Genomic DNA, 15,226 nt, shown 5'->3' on the forward strand with positions numbered 1-15,226 from the left:
AAACATTCTGGTCATTCCTCAAATGATTAAACATAGAGTTCCCATATGACCCAGTAATTCCACCCCTAGGAATTCAAGGAGTGGAATGAAAGAGAAATGAAAACATATGACCACATAAGCACTTGTATACAAATGTTTGCAACAGCCTCATTCATAGTAACCAAAATGGAAACAACCCAAATTTCCATCTATGGACAAATGAATAAATAAAATGTGGTATACTCACATGACGGAATATTAGTCAGCTATGAAAAGGAATGAAGTGATGATACATGCTACAGCATGAACCTGGGAAACAGTCTGCTAAGTAAAAGAAGCCAATCACGAAAGACCACATGCTGTATGATTCTGTTTATGTGGAAGTCCAGAATATGAAGATCTATAGAGACAGAAAGTAGATTAGTGGTTGCTTAGGGCTAACATAAGAAGGAGGAAAGATTGAAAGTGATGGAAATAGCATTTAGTGTTTCTTTTGGGGGGCAGATAAGTGGGCAGTTCTTTTTGAGATGATGAAAATGTTTAAAATTGACTGTGGTGATGATTGCACATTCATGTGAGTATGCTAAAACCCACTGAATTCCACATCCTAAATGGATGAATTGCATGACATGTGGAGTATATCTCAACAAAGCACTTTTTAAAAATACCTTTGCATGTGTTTGTAGTCCTGTAGGATCTGGGCTCCACCTCCCTTTCCAGCCTCATCTTGTGCCACTCTTTCCCCTTCCTCTGCAAGTTCTCAAATATGCAAGTTTTTTTCCTAACCAAAAGCCTTTCTCTGTTATTCTCTCTTCCCCAAATGTTCTTCAAATGTCATCCTTTATCATTCTTTCAGTCTTAGCATAAATGTAACCATAACAGTGAGGATTTTCCTCATCACCTTATCAAAAGAGGATTCACTACTGGTTACTTCAAAACATTAAGAGCAATTTGTAATTTAATTAAGTGCTTTTTGTTTCCTTATTTGTTGTGGTTCACCTTCATTAGAATGTAAGTCCACATTGTAAGACATCTTATTACAAGAATAAATGTTTTAGGAATGAGTGAATGAATGATTTAAGATAAATAGATGCCAATGCTATTTAATAAAATGGAAAGCACTGATCCTGGTGTTCCTCAGGAGAATTAGATTTGGGGAGAAAAACAATGAAGAAAATATGGGCATGCTGTGTTTGAGATCTGTGACATTTAAGTGGAGATACATAGTTGAAGCTCAACATACTATATATATATATGCATATATATATATAAATTTAAGTGAGAGATGTGGACTAAGGCACAGAACTGGGATCCATCTCTATATTACTAAGGAACACCAATATTTAATGGATGAAAAGAAAGAATCCATGATGAGACTAGAGAGATATTGCCTGGGAGGGGGGAGGAAAACCAAAAGGAAGCTAATGGAAGAAAGCATTTCCAGAAAAATTGGTGTCTAATGTGGCTAAGACCTGAAAGGTCATGAAGCACATTATAGGTCACATCAGCAAGAGAAGTTTCAATGGACTGGTAGGGAACAATGCCAGACTGCAGTCATTTGAAGAGGTGAGAAAGTGGAGGCAGTGAGGACTGATCAGAGAAACATCCTTTAGAGGGGCTGTTGGAAGACAATTCTCCTCCACACAGAAATGTGTGTTTTTGTAGGTCTTGTGAGCAGAGGTGCTGACTGCCTTTGTTCTAGATTATGCTTTCAAAGATGTTTATATAGTGAATGACTTTGCAAGATAGAGATAGTGTCTCTTTTTGGAGCATTGGAAAAACATGCCCACTGCCCATTATAAAAGACTCAGATTTCCCCTCTTTTTATTCAACCCACTGCATATAAGGGTATCACTTCTTCATGTAGCCCTGTGGAAAAGGGCTCCAGGAAATACAGGAAGTGTTGATACTCTGACCATTACTGTTGGGAATAGTTAACTGTCATTTTTCTCTGACCCAGGACTTGTCAGACTCTGAAAATGTGGTAGGCTGACCTTTTGGGCGGCAAGTAAGGAAAAATCTCAGATGCTTCGGAAGATGAGATGATGAGAGAGACAAAAATGACCTAGGAAGAATGAGGGCTTCATGAGATAATTAATGAGATTTATAGAAAATTCATGGGAAGCGGTAGCAAATATGTTGACCAAACTGTATGGTCAATTGGGCAATAAACGATCCTCCATCTTCTTGACTACTAATGGCCCTTTAAGGAACCGGGTGGTAGTTAAAGGCTGAGTACCAGAAAATAAGTTCAAAAACAACTGCTCCCTGGTTTTTAATAATTTTTTCTATGGCTGCTGTCTTCCTCACCAATCTGGCAGTCAGCCTTAGTCCATGCCACTATAACAAATAATACAAGATTTGTCCTGGGTGGGCAGAAAATTCTATGCCCTTTCAGACAACAGTTACAGAGATGCCTATCTTCACTTAGCAGGAAAGAAGGAAAATTCATGACTAATGCAGGCAAAAACCAGGCAAACTTTGAACTTTGGCTCATTCATTTGGGATATGGGTAGTGAGGTGCATTATGTTTGTTAAGGAAGGGTGATAATAGTTATATTACAGCTGACCCCTTCCTGCTGACAACCATTTATCAACCATTTAATGATGATAAAGCTCTTAGAATTTTTTGCAGTGGATTTTAGCTACTATAAGGGAACTTTAGCCCTTTTGGGGAGATTTCCTTGAGGCAGACAAATTCCCATGATAAATCAAGTAGGGTTCCAGGTTCTTACTGGCTTGGATTGGTTTGTAATACTGATGAAGATGGCCCCCTGGAAAGACAGAAATGACACAAAGAAATCTAGCAAATTTTTGTGATTAGCCCCACTGCCCTAGAAAACGTCCCTATCCTTTATGTTAAAACCAGGTGAAAATGTAAAGATGTTATCATGACAAAGGGTCAGCAAATGATTCAGATTAAGGTGGAATCCTTAAAAAAAAAATCCTGCTATGAAAGCCAAGCCTGAGTCAACCAAAGGGTTGCAGCTCCAGTCAGAAAGCAATGTGGCTGTGGCCACTAAGTCAAGGATCCCTGAGGTTAAAATAGATGGTGTCAGTAATAATGACCTCAACACGGGATAGGGGGCTTTGTAAGGACCAAAAACATTAAAAGATCATTTTGTTGAACAGCAAGAAACTTCAATGCTTCTGGAAACCAAAAGTAAATATGCCTTGGTCTGGAGCCACTCTCCTTCACCATATTCCTATTCCCTCCCTCCCTCTATCCTCTGACCTCAGCCGCTTTGAGGAAAAAGATCATTTTAAGTGGGACCAAGGATACCAAGTCTTCAAAGGCACTGACATGACTATGTTGATGAATGTTAGGGATGGAGAGACAAACTTTTATGGCTCTCTTAGATTCAGATTCCCAAGTCATCATTCTGCCTATCCCTTGGGAAAAATAAGTGTCTGGATTCAGCTAATGGTGTTTGAGGAAAGTTTTCAGTAGGGAAGGAAAGCTTGTATGATTCTGTAGGCAGGGCCCTTTGGGCCAATTCAGTGGATTATTGCTGTGGCTTCTCTCTGAATGTATCAGAATTAATGTGGTATACATGTACACTTCTCAGTCCCATTAAGTATCAAGAGGATCCTTCTGATCATGATGAGCTAGTATGCAGAGAAGTGCTAGTATCTTTAGAATTCCTGATCCTTTGGAGTCTCCATGACTGATAATTTTGTCAGCTGGGGAACTTCTGGTGAAAGGAGGCAGTCTCTATCTGGACGTTTCTTGAGGATTTGAACTTGTTGCCTTCTTGGCATGTCTAGTAGGTATACCACTTTTAAAAAGCAGATATTAGGGATGCCTGGCCGGCTCAGTCAGTGGAGCATGTAACTTGATCTAGGGGTTGTGAGTTTAAGCCCCACATTGGGTCTAGAAATTATTTTTCAAATAATAAATAAATAAATAAATACATGCTTATATTACCTTGCTAGTGGGTTCTTTTTATTATTATTTTTTTTTAGTGGGTTCTTTTTAAAACTTAATGCATTATCCAAGGAGATTTTGTGGCTCTCAGGTCCAATATTCCCATTTGAAGGAAACTAGAACTCAATGACTAACAAGGTAGGAAAGGCCCAACAAGCCTTACTTGTCAAGTGGAAATGGTGTATTTAAGAATTTAACCATCCTGGGTACATTGACATTTTTGCCTTACATGAAAAAGTGGGATCTTTTCCTTTGCTGGGAATTTAACCCCCCATTCCACCACCTGAAGCAAAACTACTGGCTTAAGGGTGCATACTGGGCTATTGCAGTTGGTTGGCCTCAGTGCCAGCTATGAAGAACTGACAATGGACATGGTTGTTCCACTCAGTGGATAAATCTCAAGATTGTTCTCATACCTCTAGCCAATACTCCCCTTGATGAGCCTTGCTATATTTTTACTGATTCTTAGCCTGCTGCCAATAACCTAGCTGTTGGGTCTGCCTCTTAGAAAATTATAGATTTGCAGATTAAAAACACTTCTCTTTAGGGCCATGAGCAGTGGAAGCAAACTCTCTGGGTCATCTCATGTAGAAGCCCATGGCAAGAATCCATTCTCTGATGAGATAGACTGGAATAAAACTACTGATTGATGCTGTACAACCCAGATTGCCTCATTGCTGTCTGAATCCATCATCATATTAGACATGGCAACACAGCCACCAACACAGACAGAAGTACAAAAACTACAAAAACTACAAAAAGTAGAGAACTGTTATAGGGGTGAAGTTGTAGCCACTGAAATGGGATACACAGACTTTGTAGTGGTTGAGGGAGACCAACAACCCTGGTACCTAAAGAGAGAGCATCTTCAACCTCGTAAAGTACAGGGAAGGAAGTGACGTTGATGACCTTTGTTCTTTAGAACCACCCAGGGAGTTTTCTTTGTCAAAGAAAATGTCTTTGTATGTGTCTCTCTTGAACTGTTCAAAGCACCTTAAATGTAACTGACTACTGGGTCTTCCATCCGTTGCCAGACAGTCCTGATCATGATTTGATTGCCAATGCCCCTTAGCCTTACCAAGAAGTCTATTTCTAATTGCAGCTGACAGCCCCACCTCTTGCACTTTTCATGTAAATCACTTGTATGCACCTCCAGATTTCTTCCCACTCCCATCCCCACAGCCATCACTTCTCATTCTGTGGGGGTGGATGAATGATGCTTGGCTGTTGGCAGGGATAAACAGGACTGATAATCCTCTCAAATCAAGGGCCATACTCAATTATTCAGATTGAACTGGGAATCCTAAAACCAACCAGCCAGCTGAGAGATCACACGGAGACACTGTCAACCTGTGCCCCCTGACTAATGTAGGTCCCACTTAGAGGAACCCAATAATTGAGAACACCACCTTTTTGTCCCCAAGGGGTACTCTCAGGATTATATCTCTTGTAGAGAAAACTAGCATTAACTTGCATGGCTCCTGAAAACATAAAGACTTGTGTTTTAGGAGTGGTCATAAGAGATCTTCAAATCTTCAAGTAAATACCATCAGTAGATGATGTAGCCTCAGACGACTTCAGAACTTTCTCCAAAATGAAGCTACCATTGGTTACTTGAGGGAGTTTCCCGGAGGGATTGCTGACTTGTCATTTATGTGCCCCTTGTGGACAATTATCCCTAAGTCAGATGTCCAATTAGAAAAAGTAGAACAAAATTTGTTCCTGCCTTTAACTAAAATTATAGATGATACTACCTCATCCCTGCAAGACATTCAGGTTAGCACTCAAGTTCGCTGGCCATGGTTGTTATGAATGACAAAACTGCCCTAGACTTCCTCCTTGTGGGCCAAGGTGAAGTCTGAATGGTTAATACAGACTACTATACCTGGGTTGATGCCTTGGACCAAGTGAGAAGATCAACAGAGAACTTAAGGAGAAAGCCATCTGGCTTATGGGATTTGTTCAGTCAGAGGAGTTTCGGACCATGGATGGCATGGTTGACACTAGTGTACAATATGGCCTTGTTCTGCTGCTTGGAGTTCTATTGATAGCAGCTTTAACTGAATGTTGTATGTATGAAACAAATTAATGGATTTAGTTCTAGCCTCTGTTGGTCAAATTAATCAGAATGGTGTGTGCATGGGAAAATTCACCAGAAGCTAAGACAATGTAGAAATGAAGGGTAGATATTTTTAGGAGACAAGTCTCCCTGGGTCTCTCACATTTCTACAAGTCTTATGAGCAGAAGGACTGACTGTCTTTGCCCCAGACTTTATACTCAAGCTTATTTGTCTACTGAATAGCCTTGGAAGCAAGGAGTAGATTTTCTTACTACCCATTACAAAAGACTTGGGTTCCCTAAATTTAGAGTCCTCTCCTGTAATCCAACCTACTGTCTGAACAGGAATCACCTGGTCTTCTTCCTACCATCCTGTGGCTAATACTATTGTTATGAGTAATAAACTGCCCTTTATCTCTAACTCAGTTCTATTTCTTATGCTGAGGATCTAAGAAATTGGGGCAGGCCAGCTTGTTCACTTGTAAGCAGGGTAAAATCTTAGATCTTTCCTAGTTCTTAACATAGATCTGCAGATGAAGTCTGAGTGAAGAAAGGATGTGGTTGGAGGAGAATGTGGGATCAGTGGAGGTATTCATTTATTTATGCTCCATCAGAAAGGAGATATCTAAGCATATTAAGTTATTTTTTTTAATTTATTTATTTATGATAGTCACAGAGATAGAGAGAGAGAGAGAGAGAGAGAGAGAGAGAGAGAGAGGCAGAGACACACAGGCAGAGGGAGAAGCAAGCTCCATGCACCGGGAGCCCGATGTGGGATTCAATCCCGGGTCTCCAGGATCGCGCCCTAGGCCAAAGGCAGGCGCCAAACCGCTGCACCACCCAGGGATCCCAGCATACTAAGTTCTAATGGAAAGTAGCATCATTGTCTTTAATAACATGAATATGGAAAGCACCCATGTGTCCTTCAAAGTAGGACAGACAGATAAGTTGTGGCACAAATGGAATACTAGATAGCAGTAAAAATAAAAAACACAGTTATGTGCTTCAAAATGGGTGAAGCTCAAAAACACAATAATGAAGAGAAGGAGCAAGTTATAAAGGAACGCATGTAGTAGGAGTTTTTTTATAAAGTTCAAAGACAGGAAAAAGTAAATTATGCCTTATTTAGGAAAATAAGCAGAGATGGCAAAACAAAGGAAATGATTGACCCCAAATTCAGGATAATGATTATGAAGGGTGAGGACACAATTCAGGAGCAGCATATAGAAGGCTTTTGAGGCATGACAACATTTTAATTTTTGGCTTGGATGGTAGGTACATGGGTGCCAGTGTCATTATTTTTCTTTAAGTTGTATATACATTTTTTAGCGTATAAGCTACATTTTATAATTTATTTAAAAGTGTTAATAGAAAGGAGTCAAAAGAAGGAAAAAAACTAAGAATATAGTCAGGAAAGAGGCTATGGAGATGGTTAGGCAGGGTTGAGGGTCCACTTCCATTTAGACTCTCAAGAACTTATAGAGGCATCAACCTGCTCAGTTGAGTGAAATTTGTCTTTTTCATCCTAGTGTCCCCATTCTAAGCCCTTTCCTATTCCCCTTGAAGCCTGCCTTCAGACCTTCTTTCATGGAGGTAAGTGATTATGCTACTCGGAAACATCCCATTCTTGGAATCCTTAGCTTTAAAGATTACCCAGGGGCCCCAGGACATCACATGGTACCTCTGTTAGATTTTCTTCTGCTGCAGTAATAAGAGGTGTATTCCCAGTCTTTGAATGCTGTAAGTTAAGGTTTCCAAGGATGGAATGGACTTTAGTAATATAGTCACAGATGAGTTCCATGTCACCCCTTGAAACTACTTCCACAAAATCATGAATCCGTTTATTTTTATTCATCTTGCTAATTCCATATAATTGCCTGCCAAAGAAGAGAAACAATTTAATTAAATGAAAGCCAACAAAGCATGGGTGGTTCAAATGTAATATAACCTATTTTTAGTGTCACCTTTTTTCTTTTTCTTTTTTTTAAAGATTTTATTTATTTATTCCTGAGAGAGAGAGAGAGAGAGAGAGAGAGAGATGTAGAGACACAGGCAGAGGGAGAAGCAGGCTCCATGCAGGGAGCATGACGTGGGACTCGATCCTGGGTCTCCAGGATCACCCCCTGGGCTGAAGGCGGCGCTAAACCCCTGAGCCACCCAGGGATCCCTCACCCTTTTTCTTCTTTTATGTATAAAATAACAGTTTTAAGACAACTTTGAAATAGAGGAAAACTCAGTAATCCCATCAGCCTTGCATATGTTTTAAATTAGAAATAACAATTTTCACCATCACTTTGTGAGATCTGCTGTGGGACAGAAGAAAGGATGGATCAACATCAGAGTGGAAACAACAGAGGGTCTGGAGCCTGAAAGAACCTGGGTTTGATCCCTCCTGCACAGTGTTAATGTTGAGCATGTCATTTAACCTCTCCAAGCTTAGTTTCCTCATCTCTAAAATGGAAATAACAATCTCCCCTTCAAATGGTTGGTAAGGATCTGAAATACTATATACATTCTATTGGTGAAAATTCGTGTAGGATTTTATTTCTCTAGCATTGTTTATTAAAATCCCTGTAACTATTTTCTTTATGAAACTCCTATTTTCCTAACAATACTATAAATTCCTCAGTAGGAGGAACATATCATGCCCTACACATTTGTATCCTCAATAACTCTAGTACAATGTGAGTCATTGAAGAGCATGGTAGCCACCGTTCCAGTTTTTCCAGGAAAGTCCTTATTTTAAATATTTAAATATCCAAATCATTGAAATATCTCTTAGAGTGCAATTTTTGAAGTCACTGGATTACCTCCCCCATGGAGCCTCTTACTGTTGGAATCAGCCCAGAATCATTTGTCAGACTCTATATTCCAACTTCAGCTTTTGATACCATAGTCACTGTACCTAGGCACATGCTATTTCATTGAAGTGATAATTTAGTTGCAATGAACTCACATTTTGTTGAAAGCAAGAAAACAAAACACCTATTTCATAGTACAATTTGGTGGATAAAAGTTAACAAAAGTAAACAAGAAAATGTCTAGAATTAGTCTTTGATGTTCTAAATAGACAAATGCCTTCAAAATTCATAGGCCAAACTACATAGAGCCTTCTTTTTCAAAGAGAACATGTATTTCATTCCAGAAATAGTACTCTTTGATACTCTTTGATAAATCCATCCATTCATTTAAGAGGATAATATATGTCCTTCAGTTACTTTCATTGACCTGTCACAATAAAATATAACATAAAATAGGACAAAATGGGAGAAAAAATTATGATTAAGTGTCAAAGCAAGCAATGAATAATGAATCTTATGATGCCAGAGAAATGAGATGATCATGTGACTGGAGCACTCCCGGCAAAGGGTATCGGTAATATTTAGAGGGCTGGAGTGAGGAGGAAAGGACAGTTTTCATGAGGGGAAGGGCATGAACAAGGCCCATGGCCAGGGTCAATGAGGAGAGAGTGGACAGGATGGAAATTTACACTTTACTTCTAAATAGTTGGGGAAGCCCATGCACAGTTTTGAGTAGTGCCTTTTAGGAACAGTGGTACTTTGAGAAGATTATTATGATAGAGAATTGAAAGGCAAAAGTTGAAAGCAAAGCTTAAGGATTTGTGACTGGCCTTAGAAAATGAAAAATGGGTCCAAGAAGATGTGTTTGGGCACCCGGGGAAGACCTGATGTTGGAGTGGGCAGGCATTTGCTTTTACAGAACGATAATCAATGAGGCCAGCAACAAAACCAGCATGTAAGTAGGGTGTCTTGTTTCCTTGACTCTCCAAGAAATGTGGCTTTAGGATAGTGCAGTTTCCTAAACTAGTTTGAGCATGAAAATTATGCTGTCCCCTTGTTATGAATAAAGATTCCCAGGTTCCTTTTTAGCATGTATGGAATGAGGCTGGAGACTCCTCTCATTTTTTGTTTTAATTAAAATAATTTAAAAGACTCATTTAGTTTTTTTAATAGACTTGTTTTAAATATTTTAGACTTTACTTTTTAGAGTAGTTTTAGGTTCACAACAAAATTGAGTGGAAAGTAGAGTCCCCATATACCCCTTGACACCAAACATACCCAGCATCCAGCACCACATTGGCACATTTGTTACAACTGAAGAACATACATTGACACATAATTATCATTCAAAGTTCAGAATTTACTCTTAGGGCTCACTCTTGGTGTTGTACACTCTAGGACTTTGGACAATTATATAATGATATATACTCACCTTTATACTATTAGAGTAGTTTCCCCTAAAAATCCTTTGTGCTCCACCTGTTTCAACTCCCTGACCCTGAACTCTGGGTAACTACTTTTTTACTGTCTCTAGGACACACTTTTTTTTTTTGCTCAGTAATTCACGTGATTGATTTTTTTCCATCATCAGATGACTTCTGGAAACACTGACTTAGTGTTTAGAATTCAATCCACAATCTTTCTTGGAATTTGTTTTCTTTTCTGTTCTTTTCTTTTTTAAGCTTTATTTATTTAATTGAGAGAGAGAGTGTGTGTGTGTGCTAAAGAGAGAGAGAGAGAGAGAGAGAGAGAGAGAGTAAGAGCATGGGGGAAGGAGCAGAGAGAGAGAATCTTCAAGTAGACTCCCTGCTGAGTGCAGAGCCTGATGCAGGGCCAGTGCCATGATGGATGAGTTCACAGCCTGAGCCAAAACCAAGAGTCAGACACTTAACTGACTGAGCCACCCAGGTGCCACTTGTTTTATTTTCTAATTGATATTTAACATTACCACTTACTTTGTTTTAAACTACTTAGAATAAATACTATTTTTCCCCTAAATTTCTAATAGAGAACAAATTGAAATAGAAAATCAATTCCTCAAGTCTCTCTCCCGTTTTTTCACAGTGCTGTTACATTATCATCATCAGCAGCAGCAGCATATAATAACAATAGCAGTAATATCCAACATTTATTGAATGTTTACTATATGCCATATGCTATTCTAAATGCTTTACATATATTTTATCTACTTAATTACAAACAGCACCATCAGGAGAGTAGTATTATCTATATTTTATAGATGAGGAAAATGAAGCACAGGTGTTGGCAAAATGGGCTCTCACATGGGAGACATGCAGGTGCTAGTGCCCAAAAAGACTCAGTGAAACTGATATTTAAAGGAACATTTGTAAGATAGACCTATTTTCACTTCTTTGGATCCTGGGTAGAGAGAGTTAGATTAATTATACCCATTAGCAGTGTGGGGCTGGGTCTAGTTTTCCTCTTGTTTTATTTTTTCTTTCTTGAACTCTTATCTCCTCTCCTACTCCCCTCTGCCTCACAGGACCGAATCTGATGCACCCAAGAAGTATCCTCAGATAGTAGATATCTTTAAAAGAATATATACAGTTATGTGTATGTGCATGTCTTAAACTTAACTATGTTACTTACTTTTAATGTAATTCTTTGTTTACAAGCTTTAATCTTGTACTTATGTGTATCTCTGGTTGTTTGCTTCTAAGGGCTGCATCGTATGGCTCCACCATACCTGATTATTCTTGGTTACAGACGTTTAAATTGCCTCCAACTTCCCACTCCATAAACCACACTGCAAGAAATATCCCTGTTCAGGCCTTTTAATGCACTGTGCAAAAAGCTTCTCTAAGGTGAATGAGTCGAATGTATTTAATTTCACGAACTGCTAGATTATTCTCCAGGATGGCTGCACCAATTCATACTCCCACTAGTAGTGATTGTTTTCTTTAAACTCTTCTAAGGGAAGCAGACATTTGGTCGACTGCTGTCACTTAATCATCATTATCCTTATCATTAACATTGAATAAGCAGTGTACTTGGAATGTTGCTAGGGGCTGATTGAAAGATATACTCAAAATTAGGCCATAGAAAAATTTAAAATCAGCGTACATATCTGTCCCATCAAATGACTTTGAAACTTAGATTTATCTACTTATTTTTGAAAATGCAATAGTATTTGCAAAACCACAGGTAAAAGTAAAGCTGAAATTCACCTATTCAAATAACGACGAGGCAAGAAATATATATTCATATCACCAGTTTATTCATAAAGTGGAAATAAAATCCCAAAGATATTTCTTTGCAAAGTTATCACCCCTAGGAATGAAATGACAATGGATGTTCAGGAGTTGCAGCTTAATTCTTTAATGTTACCTTTAAGCAAGAGCATTTCACAAGTATCTGCCATTCCAATAAAAAATACACATTAAGATTTAAACCAACCTATTATAAGGCTGTAATGTTCAGTCTACTGGAATTATTATTATTGTTTTTTTAAGTAGGCTCTATTCCCAACGTGGGGCTTGAACTCACAACCCTGAGGTAAGAGTCACCCGTTCTACCAACAGCCAGCCAGGTGCCCCTGGAATTAAATTTTTTTTTTTTAAAAAAAGAGTGAAACTGAACTATAAACTGAAAGTTATCAAATCAAATCACTACAGTACTGGCAATGTGGTCATTATTTGGTCATCCATTGTCTCACACACTTCCCCCCATTGGAGGAAGGCAATGAAGATTGAATCAGTGTATAGCAGTATTCCTACACACAGGTAAGCTCCTTCAATTAACAAGGACAGACCCACATTGCTTTTTATTAGTGAGTTTCATTTCCTCTTCTGATCTTCAATGTGCACATGTCCAAGTTTTTTTTTTAATAAGAAAACGTTTCTCAATTTTCCTTTTAGGATGGTTTTGATCAATGATTTTTAAGCAATAATGTTTCATTCCACAGGGGTTTCTGGTTTAGCATCTAGTAAACCCAGTGTTTTATCTTTCACTGTATGCATGGTTAGTCTCCTTGTAAAACAAAGTGTTTTATTACATTATACATTTCATTTGGAATCTTCTGTAATTAAGACTTAAAGCAATGGGAATCCCTTTTCATGTTGAGAAAATATGGCCAGGTCACATATATACAGTACTGAGTGTTTACAAGAAGACTTACACAATTCAAAGTTCATACTTAAGTGACTAAACTAAAATAAAAGATGTCTCTGTGTATAATTAAATCGAAGCAAGTATGTTTTCTTGCCCTTACCAGTTTAGCCTGTGATCTAGAGGCATTTACATAAAGTATTAAAAAGGATTGTCTTGATACTCGAAAAATCAAAGACAGTTTATTATAGCAATTCTAAGGATTTAATTATTTCAGATTAGGACATAGTTTCTCTATCACTTTACCTGATGTTCTTCCTCTGGGCACCCTTTGAGGAGAAAAAAATCTGCAACATAGGGCAATACCTAAAATGTGCTGAAAAGTGGAGATTTGGCTTACCTAGGCTGCGTTTTGCCGAGGGATACACAGTTGAAGAAAGACCGAGAAAAACAGCAGTCAACGTCATCCTAATTTATTGTGACACTGATTTCTGGGAAGGCTGTCAACCCACACTTCAGTAAAGGATCCATTTAAAAGCAGCATAGATACAGATTTATTTTCTTTGATTGTTTTCCAACGTTGCACAGCTCAAAGTACTTAAAAAAATAATTAAAGCTGGTTCTGTGTGCACAAACCTTTCAGTTAGCTGCAAAGAGACTGCTTAGTTTACGGGTTGTCACCCAGGCAACCATCCACTGTGCATTTAGCTTTGAGAATTGAAGGCAGGACAATCTCATCCAGGAAGGAAAACAAGCATTGTACACTCCTCAAAGTTGCTGTTTAAGTGCTTGAAGGAGTTGGGCCCTAGTGTACTTCCATGGTTGGCACAATTGCCGTTATCATCTTATCCACTGAGACATTCTCCAGGAAAGCTATACCTTTGTAATTGCCATAATGTACCAGAAGGATCCCTTTCCAAATCTAAATATAAGTTACAGAGCAAGAGACTCCAATAGGATATCCCCAAACTGTATTCTTAGAATCATGCTTGAAAGAGCACTAGTGAATGGACATTCCTACATCAGAACATATATTTTGTCTAGATTTGTGATTTTTCCCAAGCAAAGTCTTTAGGAAATGGACTATATTTTTGTCTGAGTCATAAATGCTAATAAACCCAGATGAAAGAGGCTTTAAATTGTGGACTACAAAAACACTCATGAGGAAGTAGACTCAGGGCACTCTAAAACATAAGGTCATCTGCCATTTGTGTGCTGCTAGAATTTTTATGCCACCTACTGGAGGATCCTGGGGGTTTTCTTGTTATATATACTCAACTGCAAAGGGTGCAAATATTTTATTGTAACAACAGGTGACATTTATTAAATTCTTACTAGGTTAGTCCTTTATGTTAATGAAGTCATTGAACCTCCACAACAACTCTAAAGAGTTGATTCTATAATCACCATCATTCCCCATGCTACAGAGAAGAACTCTAAGGCTTTGAAGAAATTTTAAGCTAATAAATGGTAGAGCTAGGGACTGAATCAAAAGAGCCTGACCACAATGTTGAAATATTCACCACTTTTACTACGCTAACACCACACACACACACACACACACACACACTCACATATTTCTCTGGTGAGTGAACACTTCAGGGTAAAATTGCTAGGTTTATGTATATCCTTTCATCACCCCATTCAGCCTAAAGTGCTTTGACACTAATCCAAGCACGTACAGGCTGTTACTCTGTTTTACTTTCTGCATCCTTCCATGTTTCTGCTGCCAGGAGGATAGTACTCTTTCTTAGCTTTCATGCCCGGAGAAAGTCATAGGTACTGTACTTTCTTTTTTCCTTCTTTTTTTTTTTTTAAGATTTTATTTATTTATTCATGAGAGACACACACAGAGAGAGGCAGAGACACAGGCAGAGGGAGAAGCAGGCTCCATGCAGGGAGCCTGACATGGGACTCCATCTGGGGTCTCCAGGATCACACCCTGGGCTGAAGGTGGTGCTAAACCGCTGAGCCACCCCGTCTGCCCCAGTACTGTACATTCTGATGTTTAGGATTTCTGCAGGATTATTCTTGGGCTCAGACTGGTCTACAATCCATGAATCTTTCTATTTGGTTTCTATTTCTATCTTTCTGTTGGTTCCTCAAAGAGTAGTCCTCCCCTTGCCTCATTTTGAGAAATATTCATTCAAATCATGTGTTTCCAAGAAACATGTTTTCAGAAATAGTGGCAAGATAAGCATGCAAAACAAGGACAATCCCATGTTCACCCCTTATCCTCAGAGGATATACTTCAAGACCTGCAGTGAATGCCTAAAAATTCAGATAGTACAGAACCCTCTACATGCTGTTTTTTCCGATATGTGTATACTATAATAAAGTTTAATTTATAAATTAGGCACAGTAAGAGAATAGCAATGATAATTACTAATG

General features: G+C 38.6%; 1 protein-coding gene across 1 annotated transcript in view; it reads right to left on the bottom strand.

Annotated features, from left to right (window-relative positions):
• Positions 1-14,596, bottom strand: part of MAP3K19 (mitogen-activated protein kinase kinase kinase 19) — a 63,042-nt gene extending 48,446 nt beyond the window's left edge. Inside the window, exons 1-3 of the mRNA XM_041739976.1 lie at positions 14,538-14,596; positions 10,046-10,081; positions 7,648-7,843 (exon numbers count right to left, since the gene is read on the bottom strand). Of these exons, the coding sequence (XP_041595910.1) occupies positions 7,648-7,843; positions 10,046-10,081; positions 14,538-14,596 (291 nt within the window). The remainder of the gene's footprint in view (positions 1-7,647; positions 7,844-10,045; positions 10,082-14,537) is intronic.
• Between the last annotated feature and the right edge of the window lie 630 nt (positions 14,597-15,226).

The sequence above is a fragment of the Vulpes lagopus genome, chromosome 24, assembly GCF_018345385.1.
Source record: "Vulpes lagopus strain Blue_001 chromosome 24, ASM1834538v1, whole genome shotgun sequence".
Classification (NCBI taxonomy): domain Eukaryota; kingdom Metazoa; phylum Chordata; class Mammalia; order Carnivora; family Canidae; genus Vulpes; species Vulpes lagopus.